Here is a 16,336-nt window from a genome sequence, read left to right on the forward strand (position 1 = left end):
GGCAAGAGGTTAAGGTTAGCATACACTTTATTTAATACCATTAATAATTCATTTTAATACCAGTAAACATTATTTTAGACAACCCTTTTAGGTATGGACAGTGTTAGAAAGGTTTGAAACATCCACCCAGTCTTTAAAGACGACATCCGCTTTGGAAAAATTCCCTCTCACTACTCTTCCTTACGACAGTGGTCACCAAGAGGAGCTGACATTGCAATGGGGCACAGATAGCAACCCACTATATAACACCAAAGTGTTAATGTTTCAGATGGAGTTCCAATTTAATACACAGGTGCTAAGTATTTCACTGTGTTTGACGCACACAAAACTAAATTGTATTCGGGCTCTGTCAATTAAAACCTAACATTTCAATATAAGGCTCCCTTAACTGTAACTCTTTCCCAGCTGCACTTACTCACTTTTCTTTTGTTCTCCCACCAGTTAGTTCTGCCGCAGGGAGAAAGGAAACCCTGTGTAGGCTCTGAATCATGACTTAGATCATGGAATGGCTAAGAGTTCTCTACCCACTACCCATGAGACAGTGCTGGGCCAATCACCAAACACCAGCACTGATAGGTTGGAGGAAGGTCACATGCTGCCCATCACCAGAAGTACTGTATATTTCTCTTTGCTCCTGGAGGATGAATGGATTAGTTGGGGACTGAAGGGAAGTGCAGATGTGGAGGTTGGCAGTTACCAGAACCTGTTGCATTGCCTTCCATGGGCATGATGATAAGCACATCAAGGTGTTCCTTTTTTTTTTTTCTTTCTTTTAATGGCCACAGGTTTCTGGGTTAATTGACCCTTTAAAATAGAAAAAAAAAATTCTCACCTCTCCAAGTTTCGATTTTGTGTTCCTCCAACTCATAGATCTGTACCTGTAAAAAAAAAAAAAAAAAAGACAGGAATGAGTTAATACTGTTACTATTATAAAAGCTCCATCTTTAATACTACTCTCTGAATGACGGTACTCACTCACCATTGGAGACTTGTAGTATCGATGCAATATATTTATGAAGTCTGTAATTGTTAACATACCTGGAAAAATAATTAAAATGTATGAAGTGCGCCCTGTATTCAGTACTTCCTATAAACAAGATACTGTATTGCCAAGCCGGAAAAAAAAGGTTATAGATACGCCGATCATGTTGGTGAAATTTGTCCAGCCTTGAATTGTTGGCCAAGCACCAGATGTCACCATAACTTTTCAATCCAATTTGTATGATTTTACATTTTCTGTGCTTGTAGTAAGAGGATCCTTTTTCTTTCGTCAATGAAAAAGGGGAAATTATATGACTGGTCAAGAAAGATGTTCCATCATGCTGCAACCGACTGGTTGCTCCAGGATCCCTATTATTATACTATTTACATAGTACCATTGTCTCCTGTGACCTTGTACCAAGTAACTTTTATAAACAAGAGTTAATAATTCAGCTTAAGAGCCAGCACATATAAAAACACAAGGACAGACCTATACAAAAGATTTTTTTTTTTTTAAAACACGCATTCAGCACCATGACTCCCTGACTACACTTTATTAGAATATGCACAGAGTATGTATATTTTAGAGCAGTCTTTCTCAACCAGGGAGCAGTAGCACCCTGGGGTCCCTTCTGGCTTCCTCAAGGGCACCTGGAGATTTTCGCACAGCGTCATGCCTTTGCATGGTGCAGGTTGGCCACCAGCATCATGGAAAAAAATGACCCTAATCCAGGTAGGGCGGGATCCATTCAGAAAACTTACAGTTCGTCTTTGTCCAGGCCTGCTCTGCCTCCCGCCTGCTCTCATGCTACTGCAGCTCCTGACGTAAAAAGGGGGAACCCCGTTTTTTTTGTTTTTGCATGGGGTCCCCTCCTAAAATCCATACCAGACCCTTATCTGGGATAAGAGTCTAGTATGGATTTAGGAGGGGCCAGACGTTTTTATATTTAGGTTTTTACACTTTAAATTGGGGTGCCTCAAGATTTTGCAAATATTTTAAAGAGCGCCGTGACTGAAAAGTTGAGAAATGCGGTTTTAGAGTATCAAATTTAGTTCCACAGGCATCTTTGACCTACTGTGTTTGGGTAATTTAATTTTAAAGCACCAAGGAGTTATTGACATCACTCTTCTGTAGTAGGACCAACATGTCACACTGCAGAGGTCAAACATGTACTGCACAGTTCTGTCAGTGAAGCCTCATTACACTGCGTGTTAAAAGATGTTCTTTGCTGGCTCCCACCTAGAACATGGCTCAGTGGATCTGCAGGAGTGCAGCGGAGGGTTTCTGTCTCTGCACACAGGTTATTTATATAGCAGTCTTTTATCAAAATCTTTTTCCAAGAACCTCTCCAAACTTACATTCCAGATCCAAGTAGAACTGTATTTAACTTGGTCTCCATGGCAGCAGTTTACACTCCGGAGCAGATGTGCAGTGGCATGTGAAATTAGCTGCTCATTAGATAAATCTGCTAACTTTAAGTTCTGCGAACTAGCTCCACTGTATTCTGAATATAATTAAAGGGTTGTTCATACTTTTGTTCATACTTTTCTAAATAAATGTAACAAAAAAAATCAAGCGTACAGTGTACAGTAGGGCTGTTTTCAATGCCTGAAACACACAGTTGGTGTCTACAGCCTCTCATAGACATGAAAGGCTGTACATGGGTACATGCTGGTACTCGCATAAACCTGTATTACATGCAGGGGAATAAGTCCATATGCGGGTTTACAGGAGTACCAGCGTATACATGCGTACAGCCACCACTGATGTCTATGGGCGACCCCTGTAAGCACCAGCTGTCTATCCCAGGCATGGTAAAAAGCATGAATTTACCCTGCAGGACCCTAAATACATCCATGTTCACGAGTCCCAACAGTTCTACATAAAATGTATGGTCAGTGGTCCTCTTCTAATGTCCAGGCACTAGGGACAATTGTACAAGACATATGAAGTGAGCTTACCTACAAAACTCTGATTCTTTGTTTCCCATAATGGAGCAGCTCGCACACCATTGGCTACCAGTGCAAAAAACGCCTTCTTTACCTGCAGGACAGAGGAAATAAACCCCAGGGTTCAGTTCATTCAGGAAAATTTATGAAATTATGATTATAGGAAACTTGACAAATACATGTTACAAACAATATGCAGAGGATTCCCTTTAAAGATAACCCGCAAGACTATATTCAGACTTGCACAGAACTACCTGCTTCCAGTCCCTGCTTTGATACAGTAAAGTGGTGTTACAGAATGTCTCTTCACAGATTTACCATAGACATGGGAGCTACAGCATAGTACAGGAAGAGGTATCTATCTCACTGTCCACACTCTCCCATGGATTTCCAATGGAGACTATACACTCACCGGCCACTTTATTAGGTACACCTGTTCAATTGTTTGGTAACACAAATTGCTAAATAAGCCAATCACATGGCAGCAACTCAATGCAATTAGGCATCAAGACGTGGTGAAGATGACTTGCTGAAGTTCAAACTGAGCATCAGAATGGGGATTTAAGTGACTTTGAACATGGCAAGGCTGTTGGCGCCAGACGGGCTGATCTGAGTATTTCAAAAACTTGACCTACTGGGATTTTCATGCACAACCATCTCTCGGGTTTATAGAGAATGGTCTGAAAAAGAGAAAATATCCAGTGAGCGGCAATTGTGTGGACGAAAATGCCTTGATGTCGTCAGAGGAGAATGGGCAGACTGGTTTGAGATTATAGAAAGGCAACGGTAACTCAAATAACCACTCATTACAACCGAGGTATGCAGAATACCATCTCTGAACTTTAAATCAGATGAGCTACAGCAGAAGACCACACCGGGTGGCACTCCTGTCGGCTAAGAACAGGAAACCAAGGCTACAATTCGCACAGGCTCACCAAAATGGTAAAATAGAAGATTGGAAAAACGTAGCCTGGTCTGATGAGTCTCGAATTCAGCTGCGACATCCAGATGGTAGTGTCAGAATTTGGTGTAAACAACATGAAAGCATGGATGGAGGCTGGCGGTGGTGGTGTAATGGTGTGGGGGATATTTTCTTGGCACACTTTGGGCTCGTGATGCCATCATGTCAATATGGACCAAAATCTCTGGAGGATTGTATCTGGAGAATTTGGAGGCCAAGTCAACACTTCAAACTTGTTGTTGTGTTGACACTTCACGACACGGAAGTACCTAGCAACTGTGGTCACACGTGGAGGAGAACCAGCTACAGCACTGCGCAGCCACTGGATCAGATTTCTGTCTCACAGTACAGGTGATCTGGATGGTTTCTGAACCGGACTGGATTCTGCTCTCTTCATGTGCCTTCCATTCTCATAACAATCTTAGACCAGCAGCTGAGATCGAACTTCCATCTGATGCGTGACCGGTGAGATTTTTTTTTTCCATATCCTTTAAGTGCATTACTTTTTACCTTTAATAAACAGTTCATTTTATCCTGCACTTAGATGCATGGATGTTTCCCTATCCAACTAACCGGGCTGCAGGATCAGTGCATACATCTTCTCTGGATTAACCATCAGAAGAACAGGAGCTCCTTTAAAACTAATAATATACAGTCCACAACCAATTGATCTAGTTGTGCAAGTTGGTGACTGCTGCTTTATCAGACCAGGCCACTTTCTTCCATTACTCCATGGTCCAGCTCGGATGCTGAAATGCCTACGTTGTAGGCGCTTTTGGCAGGGGACATGGGTCAGCATGGGCACCCTGACTGGTCTGCGGCTAAGCTATGCAATAAAATGCGATGCACAGTGTCTGTCCAGACACCTTTCTATCTGAATCAGCATTCATTTTTCAGCAATTTGAGCTACAGTAGCTCTTCTATTGGATTGGACTACACAACCCAGCCTTCACTCCCCACTTGCAGCAATGAACCTTGGCCACCCATGACCTTGTTGCCGGTTCACTGGTTCTTCCTTTTGGTCCTGACCACTACAGACCGGGAACATACCACAGGAGCCGCAGTTTTGGAGTTGTTCTGACCCTGTCGTCTAGCCCTCACAATTTGTCAAAGTTGCTCAAACCTTATGCTTGCCCATTTTTTCTGCTTCTAACTCATCAACTTCATGGACAAAATGTTCACTACTGTCTAATAAATCCCACCCACTTCCAGGTGCCACTGCAACAAGATAATCAATGTTATTCATTAAACCTCTCAGTGGTCATAATGTTATGGTTGATCTGTGCATGTTTTACCTATCTAAACATTTTGGCCAGGTATGGTTGTGATATACACTTCTCTGCTTGTCAACATGGTCACTCTGCTACTATTTGAGCTAGTTTCCCGATTACTGAACAGAGCTGACAATGCAGATTTACTGTCCATTGAGGAGGCTAGTGGAGGAAAGGTGACATAGGAAGCTGAAATGCTTACTTAGAAACTACACATTACCTATGATGCTTTTTGCACTGGAGCAATTGTTCCATCTGTACTGGCCACTTCTTTTTTATTGTGGTTGTGATTAGAGTACACCTACTGTATATCTTAGTTGCAGTCTGTTCCATTTTTAGGGTGGTTATGACTGGAGCACACCTATAGCTAAGTTGCAGTCTGTTCCATATATCCTCATATGCTGGCTACTATTGACATTCGGAGGGCTTTTCCACAAAAAACCTGGTGCAGATCTGCACGAGTTTCTGCATATGCAGTGCATTTTTCTGCGTTTGACACGTTCCAGGCCGTTTGCATGTGTTTTGGTGCGTTAGAGCAGAAAAAAAAATAGGGCATGCTGCAGCTTTTCCACATGCTCCGGAACTGAATGCCGTGGTGTGAACCAGAGCCCAAAATACCATTGCAATACATTGGATGCATTTTTTATGTGTTCTGTAACTGATCCGCACTTGGTGTGAACAAGCCCTTACTTTATCCTACATAAACCAGTGACTGTTTGATTACCTTCCTTTGAGGGACTGTTTGAATTTGAGGTCACCTGCCCAGTGAGAGCAGCCTTTGTCGTGTTGTTTATGTCTACCTGTCTGGCTGTGAAGTGTGGAAAATGTGTGTAAATCATGAGTGGCTGTAAATAATTACAAAATTATTTGGCAAATGAAACAGTAAATTATATATATATATATATATATATATCTATATATAGATATATATATAGATATATATTTCATCTGTGAATTTAGCCAAGCAATCTCAGAACCGAGCTGCTGAGCAGTATTCTATTCTGTTCAATATCATTAATTTCAGACAAAGCTAACCCGAGACATCAGACAGCGATCAGATGTTAAGATACGAGTTTAGAAAGCTCTGTGAATCAGGTATTCATCAGCATATCTAAACGTGTGCATAAAATCTGAAATATGCATGCACCCGGCCCTGTAAACGATCTGTGTGCACTGCCAACATGAGTTATTGCTACTGGCTGCTCATGAATGTTAATGTAATACACCAAGTGTAAAACACAAGTGCACATTCAAATTTATTAGTAGGTAGCCATTTCAGATGACGATGCATTCATTTGTACCAATGATGAACACGCACATGGGGGAATTTTTGTCAAATTATAATTAAATTCACTTTCTTCATACTTTTACTATGTTTTTCTGATGAAAAATATTTTACTTTTTTTTTTATTACTGTATATGTGTGTATGACTAATTCAGAAAAAGACTATTTATGTGGATAAATGTCATGTAAACTTTTTTACAAACGCAAAGTATTTCACTGCAAACTGTGTACAAAACACAGTTGCAAATATGAGCTCGCTCTATAAAGTTACTATTACTTTAGAATTCTTGTTTTTCTCATGAAAAATATTTTACTTTATTTTTACTGTATGTGTATGCCTAATTCAGAAAAAGACTATTTATGTGAAGAAATGTCATGAAAAATATTTCAAAACACGCAAAGTATTTCACTGCAAACTGTGTACAAAACATACAAATATGAACTCGCTCTATAAAGTCCCACTGTTTTGCTTTAATTCTGTGCCATGCTAGCACACTACAAGAATCATGCTGTAGCCAGCTAGAAGCAGTACAGTCATTGGACGCAGTTTTGATCTGGTCTGTAACAGATCTGCTCTGCTCCTGGAACGCGCTTGGTGTGAACAAGGCCTAACACAACACAACAGTCCTATGCTGATGTGATGATAAATACCATAACACCGCTAGTACTTTTCTACATTTCACATGTCAAGGCTTGACTTATTTTTATTACAATTAGCACATGGCCGCAGCTTCTTGTAGCTAAATTGTACTATGTTTCTACAAAGATCACCAATCACTTTAAACAACAGGGCTTGAAAAATCCGCTCATCCGTGACGATAGGACGGTGGAGCCAGACGACCAGCTTTACATTTAAGCGATTGGCCGCTTGTATAGGAGTTGCTGTCACTGCCGTTGCTGGTCCCGATATCCGCTGTGCCTGGGACCGGCACGGCTGCTCTGTGACAGGAGATCAAAAGAGAAAATCGGTACACAATCTCCCTCTGATCTCCTCTGCCCCCGAATGCAGGAAGTGATCTATGTTACATCACTTCCTGCATTCAGTGTCACTCTCCAGCTTCAAAGATCTGCTTCACCAGCTTCTCTCTGAGGGTCCCTAGGTGACATAAGGGGTCTTGGAGGTCCATAAAGTGGACCTGTCACTGCAAATTGGCTATCACATAGGGGGCTTGTTATCCCCCCATGTGATAGCAATAAAGTTAATGCGCCTACGTGCGAAGACAATTGTGCCGCACATGTTACATATCACCGCGCGATATGTAAGCATGAGCAATAATATTTGGGCCATTAATCACTGATAACACTAAAGTGATGAGTGGTAAAAGCATTTAAAGCCTCGCCTGTGTCCAATTTTCGGTGTGGTCGTCTTTTGCGATTTCACGGGCACGCCCAATTTTAAGGTTTGACATGTTTGGTGTCTATTTACCCGACGTGACCCCGTCTTTTATATTTTACCAAAAATATGGGTAAGAATAAATGTTTAACATAACGTACAGAAAACTTTTTTCCCCCGAACTATACAGAACTTTTTTCATTATACAGTAAAAAATAACCCCCCACCCCCTGTGGTGATTATATACCTCCAAAAAAAAGCTCCATCTGTCCCAAAAAAATGTTAACATAAATTGCAAGGCTATAGTCCGGTCATGCTGACCGGTGAAATTTTTGGACTGACTGGTGAGACACCATCACATTTTTCAAGCCCTGACTGAAGAACGCAGGGTCCTTGTGATGACAGACCAGCCTTTTATTTATTGCAGGTATTTATATAGTGCTGACAATTTACACCGCGCTTTACATAGCTGCACATCAGTCCCTGCTCTCAAGGAGCTTACAATCCAAGGTTCCTCATCTCACATACACACAGGGCTAATTTAGACAGGAGCCATCTAACCTTCCAGCAAGTCTTTGGAATGTGTGAGAGAACCGGAGTACCCGGAGGAAACCCAGGCAAGCAGAGAGGGAGAACATGCAAACTCCTTGCAGATTGTGTCCTGACCGGGAACCCTCAATGCTGCAAGGCAGAAGTTCTAACCGCTATGTCAGCCAGTGTGCCATGGCACCCTGGGGTGCCTTCTGGCTTCTTCAGGGGTGCCTCAAAATTTGTACACAGTGTCATGCTTCTGATGTGAAGGGGGTGTGGGGGGCTTAATGATGTGAAGAGAACCCCTAGTGTGAGAGGCAGTGACTCATGTGAATGGAAGGGGCTTCTGAAGTGAACAGGGGCTCTTGATGTAAAGGGGTACTCTGATGTGAAAGGGGGGATTCTGAAATGAAAGGGGACTGCAATGTGAAGGGAGGATTCTAAGTTGAAAAGGGCACCCACACTTTTTTGTGCTTTTTCTTGGGATTCCCCCATACAAAAATCAAATCAGAACCAGATCTAGGATTAGGGTCTGGTATGGATTTTGGAAGGACCATATGCCATTTTTTACATTTATAGTGTTTACATTTTAGACTGGGGTGCCTCAATATTGTGTATACATTTAAAAGGGTGTCGTGACTGAAGAAAGGTTGAGGAATGCTGTACAGACATTTCTTTCAAGATCATGTTAAACAAAAACCAAGAAAAAAAAACCACAACAGTGCAACATTTTAAAACAAGAAAAAAAGTTTAAAAAAATCACCAAACACATGGAGGTATATTTTTAAACAATTCATAGAGCCATTCTTCCTGGGAATTTGCATGTACATTTGTTCTGTGCGAAAGGGGTTAAAGCAAATGGTGTTAGTATATCTTTTTTCCAGATTGAATGTAATATTAAGAAAATGCTGCACTATGGCCACTAGATGGAGCTGAGAAGCATAGAAAATAGATATATATTTTTTATGCTCTTTAGCCCCATCTAGTGGCCATAATGTATTATTTAGCTGATATTACATTAGACCTGGAAAAAAATATATACTAACATTGGTTTTTGCCTCCATTTGCACAGACCAAATGTACATACAATTTTGCAGGATGAATAGCCCTGTGAATTGTTTAGAAATATGTCCCTTGTACTTGTATGGCAAAGCTCTGGCCTGCATACCCCCTTCCTACTGGCCAGTATGGTTGCCCATCGCAATTAGCAGCCAATAAGGGGGAAGCAGAGGACAACAATGCATGTTCTGGTAACAATAGGGGTCTTGGATTTTGGGGCTCACAAAACACTGTGGAAATTAAATTACAAGTAACCACCTTAAAGGTGTACAGTATCTTATACAGTTATAGGAGCTAGCACTTATTCCAGGAATGGGACATTAACATCCTCTAGCACTCTTCCCTGTGATTAAGCACTGACTGAAGGCCATACATGTCAGAGGAGGAGCCACGTCCAGAAGGCGTGCGAGAGAAGCCATGCAATGGCCGGTGGGCTTAAGCTGCACAGCTTGGAATGAATAACTGCTAGCAGTTGATGGAAGTCTCAGATTTGGGAGGCAGCAACCTTATTGGAGGTTCCCTTTAAATGATACACATATGGGGACATTTCTATGTGTATCGTTAAACTGGAGCGGCTGCTGTACCTCACTCAGATTATACAGATGGGTGTAATTTTGCATGTACCAAAACAGGATTTCAGCCTTTGTAAAAGTTATTATCCGTCATCCACTGCCTCTATACAAACTATAAATATTGTGTCACCACCACAATACCAGATATCATTTAACAATACTATCCACAAATGTAATATAGCTGGAGACAAAACAAAGGGACCCCACGCATTTTCAGCACAAGACATAATATAAACTTTCACCCATAAGCACACATAAATAACCAAGAAGCAGTCAGAAGCTCGAACGTCATTAGAGAATTTGTAGCATTATACAGCCCAGCAGAGGGAATTCCGCTCCTTGCTGCTGTTCCAGAATAAGAGGAAGGGCACAGGAACAAGTGTTTGATGTGTATCAGATCAAAATAACGGCATGATAAAAGAATACAAGAATGACTGCAAGTCAACATAATTCTACCGGACACTAGAAATTGTTCCCTAAGTGCAAGTAAAATTATACAGCAAGTCATACAGCGCTGTCCTACAGGAGTCATGTTATACTTCTCATGGCATTCTCCGCCATGCATGGCCCACACAGTAGTACTTCAGTCATCCTTCTCTGAAGACATAGCCAATTTCTGTTTGATGGGAAATGAAAGTTCTGAGGGTTACAACCCCTGTCAGGTTGTCAATGCTCCACATTAGCAATAAAGGAATGGAGCGCCACACCGGTTAAAAGAGCGTCCACAAGTATGTAAGATGTACTGTAAGCCAACATGTAAGGAATAAAATATCAGCATCTGGTTGTTGCAGCCCACAACCAGCTGCTAATACCATATAAATTACTTCGATTCCAAGCACAATATAATATAATTATTCTCCCATGAGTCCAAATTTCCTTCCTCCATCTATCAATTAAGCCCTGATAAAAGGGTAAAGTCTGAAGCCCCTGGAAATGCATTGGCTTACATCTTAATCTCCATTTATTGATTTCCATGAATCCAGTCCAAAGTCCCCCCTGTGACCCTCGTGCATTGGAGATGCTTCACCAGGGTGATTTCACGCTCCTCCATAGACTCTTCTCAGTGCTATTTGTTACCCCAAATAGGGAGATGCACCTCTTTTATTTGCACTGGTGACCATTGTCATCAGGACATACAATCACAGTGAATCCAAACGTTTACAGTTTCCACCAGATCAGGAATAGAGAAGAAATCATCCAATGGAGGTATATGTTCGGCTAAGTGGGGAAGGACTCTCACTTCCTGTGGTGTCTCCCCAACAGGACACAGCAAAAGCCAACCTCTGACTCCAGTGCAAGTTTACCTTTCAGTCTCAGCCATTAGGCGCAGCCATTCTCGGCTTTTATACCATGCTGCATTGTCAACCATGCACTAAGTTGAGTCTATGAAAGATAGAGATGTGGCACAATAACCTGATTTTCACTTGAAGCCCAACTCTGGGCTGCTGTTAAAATTTACTCATGTACTGGGGTCCCTCAACACTGCACTGGTTATATGCTTGTTTGTCTAAAAACCTTTTATTCATTGCTCCTCCTCTGTCCAAAGCACCCAGGATGTGTGGGCTCTCGCCGTACACCTGTATAATTCTGCAGGATGGACTTCTAGTCCTGCATTGTAGGTGATAACGTCAGAGAGCTACGACATGCTGGACTGGCTGTATGGAGAGGAAGCATGCGGGAGCAAGAAATAAAGTTAGGTATTTTACCTTATTCCTATTCCCCGTAGCCAAACGAGCATTTAACCCATGCAGTGCGGATGGCCACCTCACTGCATGGGTAGTTAAAGGGCAGAGTGGCGAAAACATAATAGGAGCAAATACAGAACAGTAAGTATAAAACCAAAAATCAGACACAGGGAAATTTTTGTTTCATATATATTAAAAAAGGAGAAAAATGTACTTTTCCCAAAACTTAAGGTGCCCACACACCTTACAATTTATCTGCAGATTTTCTGTGGTCAGATGGAAAAAGTGCAACAGATTGGCCCAGGGGCAGATTACTCCACCCACACAGTTAAGTGTAGATGGAGGAATCTGTTGCCGCTTTTCCATCTGACCACAGAAAATCTGCAGATAAATTGTAAGGTGTATGGCCAGCTTTAGAGTCAGCAGATCGAGAGCTGGGCGATCGTGTGACCACTGATTGCTCATCTCACAGTCTCCTGCCTCCAGAGAGCAGTGACCCCTCTCTGTTTCTCCAGCACTCACTGGATGGACAGAGAGGAGGGGGGCGGGTCACAGCTGGCTCTGCCTGTAGAGAGGCAGAATCAGCTGTCAATCAGGCAGCCAGGTGGATCCCAACAAAACTGTCAGGATCCCTCCTGGCTGCAGTGCGGTTTTACACTGTCAGCATATAGCAGGCATTAGTCCACTATACGCGTCACTATTACTGAATGTAGTTCTGTGACCCGAAAGAGAACTAAAGCCAAAAAAAAAAGGTTTGGCTCTAGTTCTCTTAAGGAATTTTCTGCTTTACCCAGAATTCTTCTTACACGTCTGACTTCTGAAAACGTTTTCCGTCTCTGCCATAATGGTACCATTATTAAAAAATCTTAGTATGACTGGGAAGATCTCACCTGTAACGTAGTGTCAAACACGACAAGCTTGGAGCTGGTGGGCACAATGTCATAACACTTGTGCGATTTCATGAAGCGCATGTATATGTCACTCTCCGATTCTTCAACAGCTGGAAGAGACGGAAGAAAAAACATTTCTAAAACATCCAAATATCTATGTCATCTGCAATATAATATGCCAAAAACATGGTAACCAAAAGGGGGGAGCAAGCATAGTGGACTCGTTACTTTTCTCATTAAGACCATCTATCACACCACTTGTATATATAGAATACCCATGCTTGGTGAACACAAGGCCAAACACTGCTCACCTGCCGCAGCTCTGGCTTTCTGTACTGTAAATTCAAGCTTGTGTCTAGAAGGGTGATTGCTTTCCATGCATTGCACATATGATTATGAAGATCAAGGTTCAGGGCACAGTGTATATCACTGTAAAAGTCAAGGACCATGGCCTGTGATCACTGTACGGCCCTGCAAAAAGCTGGTGAGGTAGGAATCTTACATTTGCAAGAGAAACAGTGTGGGAGGGCCTGGAGGGTGGGGAATGGCTTTAATGGAGAAAGTGAACCTATGCTTTAAAGTATAGATTGGGTAACTGGCAGCAATCCTCTCAGTAACAGCTGGTTTACCTATCCGAAAAGAGACCGTTTTGCCCCAAAGCAAACCATATTTAAACCTTTATTTCCCAGCATTCTTTCTATTGCAGACAAACACAAAAGTACCACATCCAATTCATCATTCAGCCAAATGGTAAACAATCAAACCACCAACTACAACTCTTAGCCAAAGGTTTAATAATCCTAAATACACAATTCCCTCTAGCTACTTGTATCCTTGTCAGTCCCTATATGCCCCCATTTAACCAGCAGCGAGCTTGAACATGTGCAAAATTGCACGATTTTGAAGAATTAAGCCTATCTCCAGTCTCCAGCTAACTCCTAGCATGTCTGCTGTCTCTGGCAGCTTTCCATGAAATCAAACTCACAAAATATTATTGCTGGCCCTTTGATGATGTCAGGGGCCACACCTGAGCCTCCTTATATAAAGTGAGGCGACTAACACTGCTTTACAGTACAGTCATGCAAAGCTGGCAGAATCTCAAACATGTAGAATTTGTTCAGTTTCCATTTTGCAATATTTAAGTTCATTATTTGTGCACAGAATCAATTTTCTCTTTGAAAATACAGTTTGAACATCAATCATATTACCAAAATCTTATTGTCCCTGCCTAGAACATCAACCTGGTCACATACATTACAGTTTGACTGTACATCTCATTAAAATGTGCCTATAATTGTGTGGTGCAAGGACCTACCTAACTGGATAGATTTCTAGGAATACCTGAGTACTCGCCCAAATACTCAGATACCCCTCACGAGTACTTCCTGTCTCAGGAAACCGGGCAGCGCATCATTACACGCTGCCCATTTTCCTGATTGGCCAGGAAATGGCTCCATGCTCTCTTGTCACCTGTGATGAGAGAGCATGGAGCCGACTTCCCGGCCAATCAGGAAGCCGGGTAGCGTGCAATGACGCGCTGCACGGCTTCCCGATTGGTCAGGAAGCTAACAAATCTCGAGCCGGGCACCGTGTAATGACGCAGCGCCCGGCATTCTGATTGGCCGGGAAGCCGGCGTCATGCTCCCTCGTCATCTCATGAATCATAATATTAAGAAAGTGACCTTAAAGCATTAGTTTGTATTGCTTTAGAAAAAATTTGACATATATACATAAATATATTAGGGATGCACCGATACCACTTTTTTATGACCGAGTACGAGTACCGATACTTTTGATCAAGTACTCGCAGATACCAATTACCGATACTTTTTCTTAAAGGGACAGGTCACATTTTTTCTAAAGCAATACAAACTAATGCTTTAAAGGTCACTTTCTTAATATTATGATTCATGAGATGACGAGAAAACCTATGAATGGCAAAGACTGCTGAATTGGATGCAGATTGAATGGACCGCTTACTGCAGCCTTCACATTATATAGATTGGGTAAACCAAAAAACACACTATGCAAGCAATATTATAACTAGTGACGAGCCTGGCCACGTTAGCCAATCTCTTTTTGTAACTGCAATGCATTTTCAGCCACATGCTGTTTTTCAGGCAACTTGACCTGTCAATTCATTTATTCCTATAAACAGAAAGGTCTCAGTCTGTGAGAAGTGATATTTAATGAAGTGCAGTGTTCTTCACAGGCTTAAATATGAATATCACACATGCCAAAATGAATGCTAGGCCCAGCCGCCTCCTTCTAACACTACACATCAAAGGTTCGGTTCGCACCCTGTACACTGCCTGACCCCGGAAGGAAAAGCACAGCAGCTTAAATATTAAAACATTGTCTCAGTCTGTGGTGTCATAGCCAGGAATAAGCCGGCATGTACTTATTGAATCCTCTGCACTGACTGGGAGAGACTGAGAACAGAGGGCCTTATAAAGAACTGCTCCTATTCTCCAATACTACTAGATTCGTCCTCTCATACTTCCACACTAGAATATAACAACTCTGCTAAGGAGCAGCAACAAACGCCGTTTTCTTTAAAGCATAAAAAACAAATCAATACTTTTTCCCCTGTTTGGTAAGAAGAATAAAATTGCAATTTGTTTGCCATCTGTGTCTCATTAGGGAGATTTCCCTTTATTTCCCGTCTTGTACACACAACAGGAAGTGAGAGAATATGTTTCTAATGTGAGGGATATCCCCCCTTAGACTGTTGTCACGGGAACAGTTTTGGTGACAACTCAAAATTTGGGGGCTTTCCCTTATGTCCCGGTGATATAGGTGATCAGGACAATTCGAGAGGCTAAATCTCCCTGATGGGGACACAGGCAGCAGTAAAAGCCCAATAGGGGTTCTAACCCCACACCACTTTATCCAAATCAAGAAAAAAAAAAAAAAGAAATGTTTTGCCTTTAGTAATACTTTAAATGTTAATAGAAAAAAATGGAAGACGTTTCTAAACCAGCAGAATGTAAGAAAGGATATTAATTACCTTTTGGTTGAACTTGATGGACTTTGTGTCTTTTTTTCAACCTGCCAAGTCTGCGCTGCCAATATATGGAGGAATTAGAGGACTATCATCGCTCTAGAGCTGGCTACAAGTCCCATATTTACAGACCAGACGGCAACCCTACGCTTCTCCCATGAGATAAACTGGCCTTTAGAAGCCCTGCATACTATGGAACTATATTTTAGGACCAAAACTTTTCTTCCACGGGGGCTTAAGACCTTAAAAACTAACATGTTAAAGTTGCATTAGGTTCCCAGTCATCTACCATGCTCACGCTCTCTCTCGGGATGCACTCTGATATGTACCTTTATCTGTTTGAAGATTTTGGTGTTATTTCGTGCTTATGCTCGGTGGATTTCGCGAACGTGTGTCTTCTATGCCATTGTTCTGTTCATTGTGCCTTAACCATGCTGTCATTACGGATTGTTTGTTGACCTACACTAGGCTGCTCTGGTGCATTATTTTGACAACAAAAATTGTGAAAAATGTAAAATAAAGTTGAATTGGTAATTTTAAAAAAATGCCACCTTCATTTATAAAAGGTAAAAATCAGCTGATCCTTCCAGACTACGGGCCATCCTCTGTACAGTGACAATGCCATTTCACCTCAGCCCTGTCACCCTGTACAGCTACACCCTTACATATGCCGAGGAGAAGTTATCAATGTCATCACCGCAGAGAACTCCCCCCTTACATGCCAACCAGACCCTCTGCATCTGAAGGAAGCGTTGAAGGTTAGACACTTGGATCCCACCCATGGCGAAGAAAACACCTCTGTGATGACATCATA

At 41.9% G+C, this 16,336-nt stretch overlaps 1 protein-coding gene across 2 annotated transcripts in view; it reads right to left on the minus strand.

Annotated features, from left to right (window-relative positions):
• The window catches only part of PRKAG2 (protein kinase AMP-activated non-catalytic subunit gamma 2), a 276,475-nt gene that overhangs the window by 22,349 nt on the left and 237,790 nt on the right, over positions 1 to 16,336 (minus strand). For both annotated transcript variants that reach the window (XM_018553115.1, XM_018553116.1), the window contains 4 exons: positions 12,519 to 12,628; positions 2,944 to 3,025; positions 980 to 1,038; positions 833 to 878 (listed from right to left, as the gene is read on the minus strand). In XM_018553115.1, coding sequence (XP_018408617.1) covers positions 833 to 878; positions 980 to 1,038; positions 2,944 to 3,025; positions 12,519 to 12,628 — 297 coding nt within the window. The remainder of the gene's footprint in view (positions 1 to 832; positions 879 to 979; positions 1,039 to 2,943; positions 3,026 to 12,518; positions 12,629 to 16,336) is intronic.

This window comes from Nanorana parkeri, unplaced genomic scaffold (assembly GCF_000935625.1).
Source record: "Nanorana parkeri isolate BGI_ZX_2015 unplaced genomic scaffold, ASM93562v1 scaffold110, whole genome shotgun sequence".
NCBI lineage: Eukaryota > Metazoa > Chordata > Amphibia > Anura > Dicroglossidae > Nanorana > Nanorana parkeri.